This window comes from Oryza sativa, chromosome 6 (assembly GCF_034140825.1).
Source record: "Oryza sativa Japonica Group chromosome 6, ASM3414082v1".
Classification (NCBI taxonomy): domain Eukaryota; kingdom Viridiplantae; phylum Streptophyta; class Magnoliopsida; order Poales; family Poaceae; genus Oryza; species Oryza sativa.
The window spans coordinates 21591923-21607160 of NC_089040.1; the positions used below are offsets into that span (position 1 = coordinate 21591923).

General features: G+C 45.3%; 1 protein-coding gene across 1 annotated transcript; it reads right to left on the reverse strand.

Annotated features, from left to right (window-relative positions):
• Positions 1-848: 848 nt before the first annotated feature.
• Positions 849-3751, reverse strand: LOC4341253 (berberine bridge enzyme-like Cyn d 4). Its single transcript, XM_015785894.3, has one exon. The coding sequence runs from the start codon at positions 3681-3683 to the stop codon at positions 2076-2078; it is 1608 nt and encodes a 535-aa protein (XP_015641380.1). The 5' UTR covers positions 3684-3751; the 3' UTR covers positions 849-2075.
• Between the last annotated feature and the right edge of the window lie 11487 nt (positions 3752-15238).

A 15238-nucleotide genomic window follows, 5' to 3' on the forward strand; every position in this document is an offset into this window, starting at 1 on the left:
CACCTGCCTCATCGTTGGATCTAACCAAGGAAAGCATGGATGAGCGACTTTGCCTTGGTAGCCCAAGACTTCCCCTATTGACCAATTACCTCTATCCTACCTATAAAACTCCCCACAAAAGAAGGGACGGAGCTCCACAAGGAGATGAGAGCCCCCGACCAACATCAAGGGTGATGGACCATCGTCGCCAACGCCCTCTACCCCTTGCAGCCACACCCTGTGTCTTAGTCCCTCTTTCACCTCTTTGCTCACCGGCCTCCACTTCGAATTTGCCCAAACAGAGCCTGGAGGCGAGCGTCGTCGTCTCGGCAGCCCAACCCTATTTGTTCGGCCATTGCCTCCACACCTTTGGAGCACCACACCGAAGGAGGAGAGGAACTTCATGAGGGAGGTACCTGACTAACGTCAAGGAAGCCAGCCCACCGTCACTGCTCCCGCGATCACCACCAACCACAGCCAGTCGCGTTGAGGAAGCCCTGCCTCCATCCAAACACCCCCAATGTCGGCATCTTGTGGGCCTGCCACCTCCCTATCACATCTCTACGCCGTATAGCCCATCTCGTTCAATTCGTGCTGCCAAATGTCACCTCATCTCGGCCTTGATACTGCTGCCTCCACACCTGCCACCGCCAAATCTAATCATTCATGTCGTCACCGACCGTGCACACAACGCTTCCTGCTTGTCCATGAGTCTGCCAAGCGAACCGCCACCTTTGGACTATTGCACCGTCGAGCCCCTACCGGTGACCTGCGCCCAAGCCTGCTCGGGAAAAAAGAGAGAGCCTCGCCACCACCCTCAAGGCAACTACACTGAACAGTGATACCAGGACAATCGAAAAAACCTTCCCTATCAATCCAACTCACCAACATTCTATAATAAGCTACAGGGAACTGAAACAAGATACGACCAATTGTTTCCTTCTTTTGACATACTCCAAAACCATCCTAATTTCCACAACTAAGTGAACTGCGCAAGGTAAACTATCTCTATCTACCATAAACAAAAAAAAGTTTTATCTTTAGAGATCTAGGGTCTGTATTTAGGGACCTTGTGTGAGATGCTCTTACTTGTACAAATAACTCCGATTCTCCTACCAATTACTCTCCAAAAGTAATCCTTCTATATAATGATCTAGGAGTAATTTCAATTGGCCATACCAGTTCATCTGGATCATGCATGATTCATAATCACCTCCCAGAAGCATAACCATTGATTGATTTCACAAAAAATATCGCATCAGCTTCAGTGAAATTTCTTCTGAACTCTTCCCAGTAAGCTCCACCTTATAATTCTTGCACATAGCATATCTATTGCCTCTTCATCTTGTGACTTATATAATGATGGGAACAAAATCCTCACCAAACATCTCCCCAGAAGGATCAAGGATGTACTAGTTCCATATTAACTTCTTTTTTTCCTCTCACAAAAATCTCTCTCACCAAGATTTGATTTCATGCAAGTATGTAACTCTTTCTAGAACAGCAAGCCACCAACAGATGACCTCTGAAAAAGAACCTCTTTGATTCAGATACTTCTTCCTACGCAAGATATGAGGAATTCTTCTCCAGTTTTGTAATCCACTTAACAAACATATCTTCATAGCTCTAGACCTCTGGTACATACTGTTGGAGTGTATAAAGTGAATTGCCCGTCTTTCTCTGTCACCTTAGGCTTTTAGGTGTAATTGGCTAGTGCATGCAACTTAATATGGTATCAGAGCCAGAGGTCTCGAGTTCGAATCCTAGCTGGCGCCGCAATTAAATAAAATAATTGCAGCCCACTCCAATATTCCACGCTTGAGACTTGAGGGGGTCTCGCGTGAGGGGGAGTGTTGGAGTGTATAAAGTGAATTGCCCGTCTTTTCTTATCAGTTTAGGCTTTTAGGTGTAACTGGCTAGTGCATGCAACCTAATACATATTACTATCCGTGAAACTTATACCACCAAACGACTCTTTGGTCTGCAAAGTATCCCATCTCAATTGCATCATCACTTGTACCACTAAGAAATAAATTTCCCAAGAACGAAACACACACATTACCAAAAATTTCTCAAGCAAAGAAACAATACTCCAGTTAAATGGAGCTCCACCCCTTTGCAGCAGGAAGAGGAGGAATACTCTGCTCATTCCTGAAGAAATCATCAGGATCAACCATGGCCTTCACCGCCGCCAACCTCTCGAAATTGCCCCTGAAATACTTCTCCCCCCAAACCTTACCCTTCGTGTAGCTCGTCACATTCCCCTCGATCTCATTCCTCCCAAGATCCATGTCCCTGTAGTTGACATACCCAGTTCTTGGGTTCTTGGACACGTACGGCTCCATCTCGCCATACAGCCCCCTGACCCAGCTCAGATGCCTCTCCAATGTCTCTGCTCCGTGCTCGAACCAGAACGAGTAGTACTGGAGGTTGTACAGGTTGCCCTTCCGGTGCGGGAACGGCGTCGCCGCCGGCGAGACGCGGGCCATCTCGCCGCCGTAGGGGTCGAGGATGAGCAGCCCGGCGTCGTGCTCCTCCAGCCATGGCCATGTGCTCTCCCAGGCGTGGCGTGGGATGGGTTCTTGGACGTAGTCGGATTTGGCCTTGAAGTATCTGTCCGGCTCGGTGCCCCTGTCCAGGAGGAGCTCCAGTGGCTTGGAGCTGGAGTAGAAGGCGAAGTAGACGGTGGATTGGATCCAGGTGATCTCCTCGCAGTCGGACTGCGTCATCCCGAGCTCCGGGAAGCGAGCTCGCATGAGGCGGGCGAGGCGGCGGCACCGGCCGAGGAACAGGGACTCGAACTGCGCGTGCTGGCTCTGCACGACGACGCGGAGGATGACGTCTCGGGGCAGTGAGGGGGAGATCTCTTGCCATTTGGTGATGAGGTCGGTGGCGGATTGGTTTCTCGGGCGGCGGATGGTGAACACGGTGACCGTCTCCGGGACGCGGACCAGCCGCAGCTTCCAGGACAGCACGACGCCGAAGCTCTCGCCGCCGCCGCCCCTGATTGCCCAGAAGAGGCCCTCCCCCATGGTGGTCCTGTTCAGGAGCCGGCCGTCGGCGTCCACGAGGACGGCGTCGAGGACGTTGTCCGCGGCGAGGCCGTACCTGCGCATCAGCGTGCCGAATCCCCCGCCGCTGATGTGGCCCCCGACGCCGACGGTCGGGCAGACACCGGCCGGGAACGCGAGAGTGCGGCTCGCGGCGCCCACCGCGTAGTAGAGCTCGCCGAGCGTGGCGCCCGACCCGACCCACGCCTCGGCGCGATCGGCGTCCACGCGGACGTCGCGGAGCGCGGCGAGGTCGAGCACCGCGAACCGCTCGCGGCGGTCGAGGGAGAGGTAGGAGAGGCCCTCGTAGTCGTGCCCGCCGCTGCGCGCGCGGACGCGGACCCCGTGGCGCCGGCCGCACCGCACCGCGGCCTGGGCGTGGCCCGCCTCGGCGGCCGCGACGATGGCGAGCGGCCTCGGCGTCCCCGGCGTGACGAAGCGGAGGTTCCGGATGGAGGAGACGAGCGTCGGGGCGTAGGACGCGGAGCCCGGGGTGTGGACCAGCCGTGGCGGGACAGCGGCGGCGGCGAGGCAGCGGATGAACGCGTCGTCATCGCCGGCGGCGAATCCGGCGATGCCGCTGCTGCAGGAGATAGCGAGGGTGCAGAGGATCAGGACGAGCCGGCGCGATGCTGCCGTTGGCGTCGTTGACATGATCGATTCCACTCTGGGGCTTTCTCGTCTCGCTAACTTGTCGAACTGGTGGAATTAGTGGGACCAACGATCGAAACGTGGGAAGACTGGTGGTATAGATGGCCATCTGGGCCGCACGGTCGTGCTTGGACCAGAATCTATCAGAACGGTACGGCCTGCAAACACACTGAGTCATGTCGTGATGGTCACAACCTCACAGGCTGCACCTCAGACCTAAGCACGACCCACCAGTAGTCGGACCATGCCGTGCTGGCCATGGGCTGCACCTCAGGCCTAAACACGGTTTACCAATAATCGGGCCATGCCGTACCGGCTTGAAGGCATGCACAGCCCTGTTGAGATTATAGACATATAATGATTTAATCTATTCCATAAATAAATCATGACATTACAGATGAAAACTAGCATGAACGCATCATTAGATCTACACATGTAAACTACACAGTATAACATGAACAGATCAAATATGCGCAACATATTGAACACGTACCGAGGTGACGAAAAGACCGGCTGCTTGGTCGAAACTTTTCGCAGGTGTCTACGAAGGCACGAAACACGCGAGCGAAGAGGAAGGCGAGCCGTCGCGAACGAACAGGGAGCAGTCGCGCGAAGCGCTTCCCAAAAACCTTATTGCCGCCTTCTCCCGGTGCAGGACGTCAAAGGCAGAGGTTCCGGAGACCTGCTCTCCCGATCGCTGGTGCACGCCGGCGAGCGGGATGGAGTAGTCTACGAGCGACGGCGCAGTACAGAGTAGGAGGCAAACCCTAGATTGATTTTGCGTATATATTGCGTGAAGACGGCGGGTCGGTTTATATAGAGAAGGGTCGCTTGATCAGGGCGCCCGCACGATCTCTACTGCGCGTAACCGAACCGGATAAGTCGCACGTAACTTATCCGGACTCCACGCCGTTTGCACGCACCGGATTTTTCGGAACGTTTCCAACACAAAAACGAATCCGAATTTGCAGCAAAACAAAACTGCAAAAGGAGGCTGCATCTGCGCAAGGGTGAGGAGCCAATTTTTCGGACCATTCGACGCGTACGTCGTGCACGCGCGCCGCCTGCCCTGCCCTGCCCTGCCAGGCGAGGCGAGCGAGCGCGCGCGTGTGTTTCCCCTCTTCTCTCCACCACACATGCTTCAAGTGGCTAGGAGGACATCCTCCCTTTTAAGGAGGTCCCCCTCTCCTAGAATAAGCAAGGTGGTACTAAACTCCACATGCATGCCATCCCATGAGGTGGGCTTTTGTGATTTTCCAAAGAATTAATCTTCGAGTGGGCTAAGGCCCATTCATTAATTCCAACAATCCCCCACCAAATCTCAAAATCCTACTGAGATTTGCCTTTTCCAATGTACTGTTTATATACCAGCGGTTCGATGGAGACCAATTAAGGTTGAACATCCACCTAGAACTCCAAGCTACACTTACTCACAACTTGAACAATGGACTACGCCTTGAATTGCAAGTCTTGTGCAAGCAAGTTTCACTCAAAGTCTTATCTGGTACTAGACCGTCTGTAGACTACCCCTCGGGTGGAGCGTATAAGTCATACTCCTAGGTCTTTAGTAAGCTTCCTAGAAGATTCACCCAAAATCTTCATAGACTGCGACCAACAGTCAAGCTCACAAAGGTGAGTTCTTTCAAGAATGCTCTGCAGGACAACATCTTCGCTAATTAAAGCCAACAGAACTAATTAAGGCATAGCCAACCTGCCTTGCAGCTCACGAGAGTACATGCATCTTCACTTGGAGAGGGTATATATATTGATACTCTCCTCTAGTTTACTAATGGTTTGTTCTTCCCAGGATCTAATTCACGGGATCTCCGATCACATAGACTGGGTTACCACCATAGTATAACTCACATGGGTCTCAAACCCATCTCCTTCGATGCATTGTTTATCACATTTCGTGATAGTCCCTTCGTGAAGGGATCTGCCAGGTTTCTCGCTGTTTGGATGTAATCCAACGTTATAACTCCGGAGTTTCTTAATTTCCTGACAGACTTCAATCGTCTTTTCACATGTCTAGACGATTTCATATTATCCTTAGAACTATTCACTTTGACAATTACCGTTTGATTGTCACAGTTCATAAGGATAGCCGGCACCGGTTTTTCAACAACAGGCAGATCCATTAATAGATCACGCAGCCATTCTGCCTCAACAGTAGCAGTATCCAGTGCCGTTAGCTCTGCTTCCATGGTTGACCTCGTCAAAATGGTCTGTTTGCAAGACCTCCATGAAACAGCACCACCACCCAGTGTGAAAACATATCCACTAGTGGCTTTGATCTCATCCACATCAGAGATCCAGTTAGAATCACTATAACCCTCCAGTACCGCAGGATACCCAGTATAGTGAAGCCCCAATTCCACAGTACCTTTCAGATAGCGCATTACTCGCTCAAGCGCACGCCAGTGATCATCTCCCGGATTAGAGGTAAATCGGCTCAACTTGCTCACAGCAAAGGAGATATCAGGCCTAGTTGCACTAGCCAGGTACATCAACGAGCCAATGATTTGGGAGTATTCCAGTTGATTCCTAGCAATTCTCTTGTTCTTGCGAAGCAACAAGCTAGAATCATAAGGTGTTGGAGAAGGCTTACTATCAATGTAGCCAAAGCGATTCAAGATCTTCTCCACATAATGGGACTGCAAGAGTGTAATCCCATTCTCACCTCTATTAGCTTAATGTTTAAGATAACATCAGCTACTCCCAAATCTTTCATATCAAAATTTTGAGACAAGAATGATTTAACCTCATTTATCACCTCAAGGTTTGTCCCAAATATCAGTATGTCGTCAACATACAAGCACAAAATAACTCCCTCACCCCCACCATGGCGATAGTACACACATTTATCTGCCTCATTGACTGCAAAGCCTGCAGATGTCAATGTTTTGTCAAATTTCTCATGCCATTGCTTAGGAGCTTGTTTCAGACCATACAAAGACTTCAACAATTTGCACACTTTGCCTTCTTGACCTTCAACTACAAACCCATCAGGTTGATCCATATAGATCTCCTCATCCAGCTCTCCATTAAGAAAAGCTGTCTTAACGTCCATTTGATGAACGAGAAGACCATGTGAGGCTGCTAGGGAAAGTAGCACACGAATTGTGGTCAATCTAGCAACAGATGAGTAAGTGTCAAAGAAATCTTCGCCTTCTTTCTGAGTATAGCCCTTAGCAACAAGCCGAGCCTTGTACTTTTCAATAGTACCGTCAGGCCTAAGCTTCTTCTTGAACACCCACTTGCACCCCACAGGTTTACACCCATAGGGTCGCTCTGTCACCTCCCAAGTCCCGTTAGCGATAATGGAATCCATTTCACTACGGACAGCCTCCTTCCAGTAGTCTGCATCAGGAGATGCATATGCTTCTGAAATTGACTTAGGAGTGTCATCCACGAGGTACACAGTGAAATCATCACCAAAAGACTTAGCCGTCCTTTGTCTCTTACTCCTTCGAGGAGCTTCACTGACATCCTCCTCAGAGACAAGTTCATGTGTATGTTCAGTTTGTTCTGGTGGTGTGATTGAACTGGGAATTATTTCAGAGGGTTGGTTCGAACCACTATGTGTATCCTTCATTGGGAAAAAGCTCTCAAAGAAGGTAGCATCACGAGACTCCATAATTGTACCAACATGCATGTCCGGTACCTCGGATTTAACTATTAAAAATCTATAGGCAATGCTATGATGAGCATATCCCAGAAAAACACAGTCCACAGTCTTAGGTCCAAGTTTGCGCTTCTTCGTTATTGGTACATTGACTTTCGCCAAGCACCCCCATGTGCGCAAATAAGAAAGTGATGGTTTTCTACCAATCCATATCTCATATGGTGTTTTGTCCTTATTTCTGTTAGGAACTCTGTTTAACACATGATTTGAGGTCAACAATGCCTCCCCCCACCATGCCTTAGGCAGTCCCGCGGTGTCCAACATGGCATTCACCAAGTCAGTCAGTGTGCGGTTCTTCCTTTCAGCAATCCCATTAGACTTTGGAGAATAGGGAGGCGTCCTCTCATGTATGATGCCATGTTCCTCACAGAATAAGTCAAACTCGTTCGAGAAAAACTCTCCACCACGATCAGACCTAAGCCTTTTTATCATTCTGTCAAGTTGATTTTCAACTTCTGCCTTATAAATTTTAAAATAGTCTAGAGCCTCGTCTTTCGTTTTCAACAAGTACACATAGCAAAATCTAGTAGCATCATCAATCAATGTCATGAAATATCGTTTTCCACCCTTCGTCAACACCCCATTCATTTCACAAAGATCTGAATGTAGGAGTTCTAGTGGTGCCAAGTTTCTCTCCTCGGCAGCCTTGTGAGGCTTGCGAGGTTGCTTCGATTGCACACAACTATGGCACTTAGAACCTTTGACAATGGAAAACTTAGGAATTAAACACATGCTGGAAAGCCGAGACATCAAGCCAAAATTAATATGACATAAACGTGAATGCCAAACATTAGCCTCATCATCCACACTGCCACAAATATGGTTCACAGACTTATTGCAGAAATCAGAAAGGGAAAAGCGGAACAGGCCTCCGCACTCATAACCTTTACCAATAAAATATCCATGTTTAGACACAACTACTTTATTAGACTCAAAAACCAACTTAAATCCGTCTCTAGTCAGACGGGAGCCACTAACAAGATTCCTGTCGATAGAAGGGACATGCTGCACGTTCTTCAGCTGCACGATCTTTCCCGAAGTAAACTTCAGATCTACCGTGCCAACACCATGAACAGAAGCATGTGACCCATTCCCCATTAGGACGGTGGAACCCCGTGCGACCTGATAAGAAGAAAACAATGAGATGTCAGCACAAACATGTACATTGGCCCCAGTATCAACCCACCAATTAGTAGATTGATTAACTGAAAAAACAGTAGGTAAATTACCATACCCGCTTCCATCTCCAGTGTTGCCAATGGTCACATTAGCAGACTTAGAAGTCTGCCCTGCAGGTGCCTTCATCCCCTTGCGCTGTGGACACTTCCTAGCCAGATGACCAACTTGGCCACACACAAAGCAAGTCCTCTCATCCTGATTAGGATTGTTGTTGTTCTTCTTCTGCTTCTTGAAGTTGGTGGTCTGCTGAGCTTTGTATTTCCCCTTGCTCTTGTTCTGGGCCTTGTGCACAACATTGGCACTGGACTGCCCACCATCGCCCTTAGACGCGGCATCTTTTTCCCGAGCTTTCTCCTCAACATCAAGAGACGCAATCAACCCCTCAACGGAGTATTCCTGTCTCTTGTGTTTGAGTGCAGTACCGAAACTCCTCCAAGATGGAGGTAGTTTTGCAATAATGCACCCGGCCACAAATTTGTCAGGTAAGACACACTTAAGGAGTTCGAGTTCCTTAGCCATGGTTTGTATCTCATGAGCCTGTTCGACTACAGAACGGTTGTCAGCCATTTTGTAGTCATGAAACTGCTCCATGATATACAGATCATTGCTAGCATCAGTAGCACCGAATTTAGTATTCAGTGCATCCCACAACTCCTTAGCGTCGGTCATATGCATATACACCTCGACCAGACGATCGCCAAGAACACTAAGAATGCATCCCACAAAGAGAGTAGTGGCTTCCTCGAATTGCTTCTGCTGTTCAGCAGTAAGAACTCCTTCAGGTTTGCCAGTACTCACCCAGAAGCATTTCATAGCTGTCAGCCACAGAGTGACCCTGATCTGCCATCTCTTAAAATGCACACCGGTGAATTTATCCGGCCTCAGTGCATCGGCAAAACCAGCCATAGTAAAATCACAGTGCCTATAATAAGGTTTTTGGATTGTTGAGATTATAGACATATAATGATTTAATCTATTCCATAAATAAATCATGACATTACAAATGAAAACTAGCATGAACGCATCATTAGATCTACACATGTAAACTACACAGTATAACATGAACAGATCAAATATGCGCAACATATTGAACACGTACCGAGGTGACGAAAAGACCGGCTGCTTGGTCGAAACTTTTCGCAGGTGTCTACGAAGGCACGAAACACGCGAGCGAAGAGGAAGGCGAGCCGTCGCGAACGAACAGGGAGCAGTCGCGCGAAGCGCTTCCCAAAAACCTTATTGCCGCCTTCTCCCGGTGCAGGACGTCAAAGGCAGAGGTTCCGGAGACCTGCTCTCCCGATCGCTGGTGCACGCCGGCGAGCGGGATGGAGTAGTCTACGAGCGACGGCGCAGTACAGAGTAGGAGGCAAACCCTAGATTGATTTTGCGTATATATTGCGTGAAGACGGCGGGTCGGTTTATATAGAGAAGGGTCGCTTGATCAGGGCGCCCGCACGATCTCTACTGCGCGTAACCGAACCGGATAAGTCGCGCGTAACTTATCCGGACTCCACGCCGTTTGCACGCACCGGATTTTTCGGAACGTTTCCAACACAAAAACGAATCCGAATTTGCAGCAAAACAAAACTGCAAAAGGAGGCTGCATCTGCGCAAGGGTGAGGAGCCAATTTTTCGGACCATTCGACGCGTACGTCGTGCACGCGCGCCGCCTGCCCTGCCCTGCCAGGCCAGGCGAGCGAGCGCGCGCGTGTGTTTCCCCTCTTCTCTCCACCACACATGCTTCAAGTGGCTAGGAGGACATCCTCCCTTTTAAGGAGGTCCCCCTCTCCTAGAATAAGCAAGGTGGTACTAAACTCCACATGCATGCCATCCCATGAGGTGGGCTTTTGTGATTTTCCAAAGAATTAATCTTCGAGTGGGCTAAGGCCCATTCATTAATTCCAACAAGCCCATCGTACCTTCATTAAAATAAGTCTATTTTCTTCGGTCATCGACTCATGCGACGCTTTGGATCTTGATCGGAAAGAGAAGGGGATATAGCCGACGGGGACGGGACTCTCGCATCGAGCCGCCAACCCGCCACCCGTGGCCCTGCCCTGTGCTCACGAGTTGCGCCGCTCCCTCCAGCCAACCGAAGGCACCATCGAGTCTCGCGTCCAACGGCCTGCATCGCGCTCCGCTCCCTCCATCCCGTAGCGACGTACAATTCACTTCCCATGCCCATGGTCCATGAAGTAGGAAGAGGAGGTCGTGCTCAAGCTGCATGCCCACCGCCCACGCGTCCATGTATGTATGCATGGATGGATGGAACCATGTTGCTTGATATTGTGAATCTAAGTTTGTGAGGAATTTAGTGTCAATCGCTTGATTTCTAGTTTGAACTGGACAGCCACATCCACATGAAGGATTTTAATTTTATAGAGATATGTGAATATATGATGTTATAAGCGGTTTTTTTGTTGTTGTTGTTGCTGCTTTCGGATTTATATCGTGAGCTAAAGCACCTTTTCATCACTTCAGAGGTAGCAAACATGGAAGAACGTATTCTGAAAACATTTGTTCAACAATCAGCATTTCAAACATGATAAGCTCAATGGATCATCTCATCTGTCTAAATCGTATTATCATAAATTCCGAAAACAACAAAAAAAAATGAGTATTTGGGTTAATTAGATCCATGCCATTAAAATTATGGAAGTTTTAAAATATGCCATTACTATTCGCGTATTTGAAATCATACTACACTACTTGTTTGTTTGTAATCTAAGTGGCGTCACTAACAAACGTATTTTGTATGTATTGGACAAAATTGCCCTCATCTTCTATTCCCTCTGTTCCCTCATCTTCTACCCCTCTATCTATTATCTCATCCTCCCCTTTCTCTATCCTGAATCCCGTCATCGCCGGCAACGCCTCCCCACTGCTCCACAACTAGGTCAACCTGTCCACGTCCACCGCGCCACCGCAGGAGCTCGAGATGGCAGAGAGCACCGAGCAGGTCCACCCACGGTCGCTCTCTCCTCTGTCCTCACTGCTTCGGAATCGTCATCGTCGTTGTCGCCCAGGACTCCTCACGACGAGGAGAGGTGACCGGATCTAGGCTAAAGAGGAGCGGCAACCTCATTTGGGACTCGTCATCGTCGTCTTCATCATGCGCCACTGTGCTAGCCTCCTTCCTCGACTCTGCCTTCCCGGACAAAGAGTGCCGAAGAGGGATAAGGCCGCAACCGTGGCAGCCATGTCCATTGTCGGCCACGCTTGCGGCCACCGCCGTCGAGCCATCGCCGCTCTCTCAGGTTGTCGAAGAGAGAAAAGAAGGAAGGGGAAGAAGGGAGAAGGGTAATTTGGTCTAGAATTTGTTGTAAATACATCCAAGGGATAAATAGTGGCATATCTCAAATATGTGTAAAATTATAATGGCGTGGTTCCATATACTTGATTACTAGTGGTATATTTCAAAACCAATATATTTTTAATGGCATATATTCAATTAACGTGTTTTGGGCAAACTTGTTTTCCCACGCGTTATAGTGAAAACTTTTGGAATATGTTTGTTATGGGAGTATATATTATTGATATTGGATCTAGAAGCATAATTTTATATAACGTGTGTTACGGGTGGACATGGTTTCAAAAGTTTTCACTTTAACGCGTGGGATATCATCTACTTCCTCCGTTTCAGGTTAGGGCATCCACAATGTGAAGCAAAAGTAGTCCATAGGCAATATTATATTCCATTCAACTACCTATTACCATTGTGCAACTAGTCCATATGAAGAAAATAACAAAAGGTATCCATAAGCATATGGACTACCCATATGGAATAAATAATACTATCTATTTCTATCTCTCTCTCATCTCCTAATACTACCTTGTATCTATATACATCGTGGAGATTGCTATAGTTAAAGTCTCTTTATGTGGGTCCTATCTATATGAATCACTTTTGCCATATACATTGGTGATACCCTTACAATGTGACTAAAAAGCAGTCCTTATAACTCTATATGGGTACCTTTACCATTGTGAGAGGTGGCATTAGGAAGAGCCATATGATAAGCTATCAAAAGCTATAAAGACCACCCATATAGATTAAAATATACTATCTCTCTCCTTTTGCTTCTTTCTTGAGAGGACTATAGCATTTGGAAGTATTTTTTTAGAGTGTGTATTCCATCTTAATGTCAATTGCTATCTGTATACATTGTGGAAATAGAAATAACAAAAGACCACTTATGTGGGTCCCACCTATATGGACTACTTGGTCCATATATATTGGTGATGTCCTAAGACTTTCTAGCATTGCCCACATTCATATAGATGTTAATGAATCTAGATATATATGTGCCTAGATTCATTAATATTTATATAAATATGAGCAATGCTAGAAAATCTTATAACGTGAAACGGAGGTAGCAAGTATTAATGAGATCGATTGCAACTATTCAAAAACGAATATAGGGAACTGAACAATAATTGTTGCCAGGTTTTCAAAAATATCTTATCCTTAGTCACATTATAATTTATTGCTACTGTGTATTCGTGATGTGTGCGACATGCATTTTTGTGGCGTTGGGCAATAAAGTCATAATGATGTAGTGGAGTATATTTCAAGGTTCAGCATACATCAAGGTATAACCAGTCAACAGTCAAACATATTCACAGTCATAATGATGTACTCCCTCCGTCTCAAAAAGAATTAACCTAAAAAAGATGTGACCCCTCCTAAATTAATGTATGTGGTATCCACATATATTGTTCTTGTTCTAGAAGGGATCATATCACTTTCTAGGTTAATTCTTTTGTTAATTCTTTTTAGGACGGAGAGAGCAGTGAGTATATTTCAAGGTTTAGCATACATCAAGGTATAACCAGTCAGCAGTCACGCACAGTCATACAATTCAACATCATACATAAAGGTATAACCAGTCAACAGTCACCAGTCACACAGCCACACAGGTCACAGCTCCATGTCCACCCGTAACAAACATGTTTTCGCAATGCACTAGTATATTAAGTCACGCATTAGGGCAACTCTAAGGTTTTCAAAAGTTTATAACTTCAGCATCAATATTTGAGTATGAATAACATCTTATTCATTGCAGCTTGAGCCCCCACCTTTTTCCCATCTGTTGCATGAACCTTTTATCTGAAGTTAAGAAATATCATATATGCTAATATCTAATAGTCGTCCCTTTTTCTCATTGTACTTCATTAAAAATTATCTACATTTTTCTCTTTAATATAAAGTACTTATTAGAATACTTTTTATGTATTATATTATACTTATACAAGTCTAGATAATTTAAACCAGATTCTTTAAAATACTATTTATGAAGCATTGTTCACATGTAAATAAGCAATGGATACACTTTTTTAAATAAGGTTTACATTGCTATTATTAGTGGATTAGAGTATCAATTTCTAATATCTTGTTTTCCTAATTTTTAAGACATAACATGGCGCAGTTTAAGATTTTTTCTAAAAGTATATCTATTGGTTAAAAATAATGGATCCACGTATTTAAGTGAAAACTGTTGGTCATATGTTTTTTCTCATAATTTCTAAGATTTTCTATTTAAGACGTAAAATGTGACACTTTAAGTGCGCTACAGAGGATTTACTTGTGATACAATACTTATTATCATTTTTTATAATATTCTATTCTTTTTGCTATTTAGCTACCACGCAAAGGATAGGTGTCTATGTTCTTCATACAGATAAATGTGAGTAATACGGATATTAAATTATTTATTTGTCTATAAATAAAACAAAAGTTCAAATAAACTAAAAATTGAATATAACTTAATAATTATAATCATTTTGCTATCTAATTATTGATTGTTTTTATTAATTAGCTAAAAAAATTAGAAGATGAAGGAATTGAACGAGAGAGGAAAGGAAGAGAGAGTCGAAGGGGAGAGAAAGTACGTGTGCATATAATTATAATAATATTTTTTATGGGTTATAGTGTTTTAGTTGCTACTCCCTTCGTTCCATAATATAAAAAGCACAACTATTTTTTTTTGATATTCCATAATATAAGGCATGCATGCATTCATACAATTAATTAGGACCTCATCTCCATTAAATTATTACTTTTTTAAATCTTCCACCCTCAAGATTTCTAATTCTATTGGATGCATGCATTATATTTATTAGCGTGATCCAAACTAGGAGATAATAATAATTGTTTCTTGGTCTTTGGGTTAAGGGTGGTTGTGCCTTATATTTTGGAACAGAGGGAGTATTAGTTTATTAAGTAGAAATAGAATAAAAGTTGTATTGATCGATTGAAAGCTATCTTTTTACTAGTCCTTATACTACGGTGTACTCATAGTAGATATTAAAACACAAATGCTACAAATCTAATAATTTTATAATTGGGGGAGTATTTTTTTGAATATTACTCAGAGTAGGTTCATCTTACTTTTATCATTATATAAGATCCCATTTAGTTATTGTGAAGTTGTATAGGACGATAAAATCTATTATTTTTTATAAAAAAAGTCAGAAAATTTTGAATGGCACGCAAAAAGTCAAAAAAATATATCCTGAAAGTGACATATTTCTTTTTAAAGTTGAATTAATAAGATCAAATATTAGTTATATGATTTAGTTGCTATAGTTGCTTATTTTTTAGCATAACTTTTGCTTTCTAACTAATATATTTTGGGAATATTACTCATAATTTTCATTTCACTTTGACGATTATAGATCTAATTTGATTATT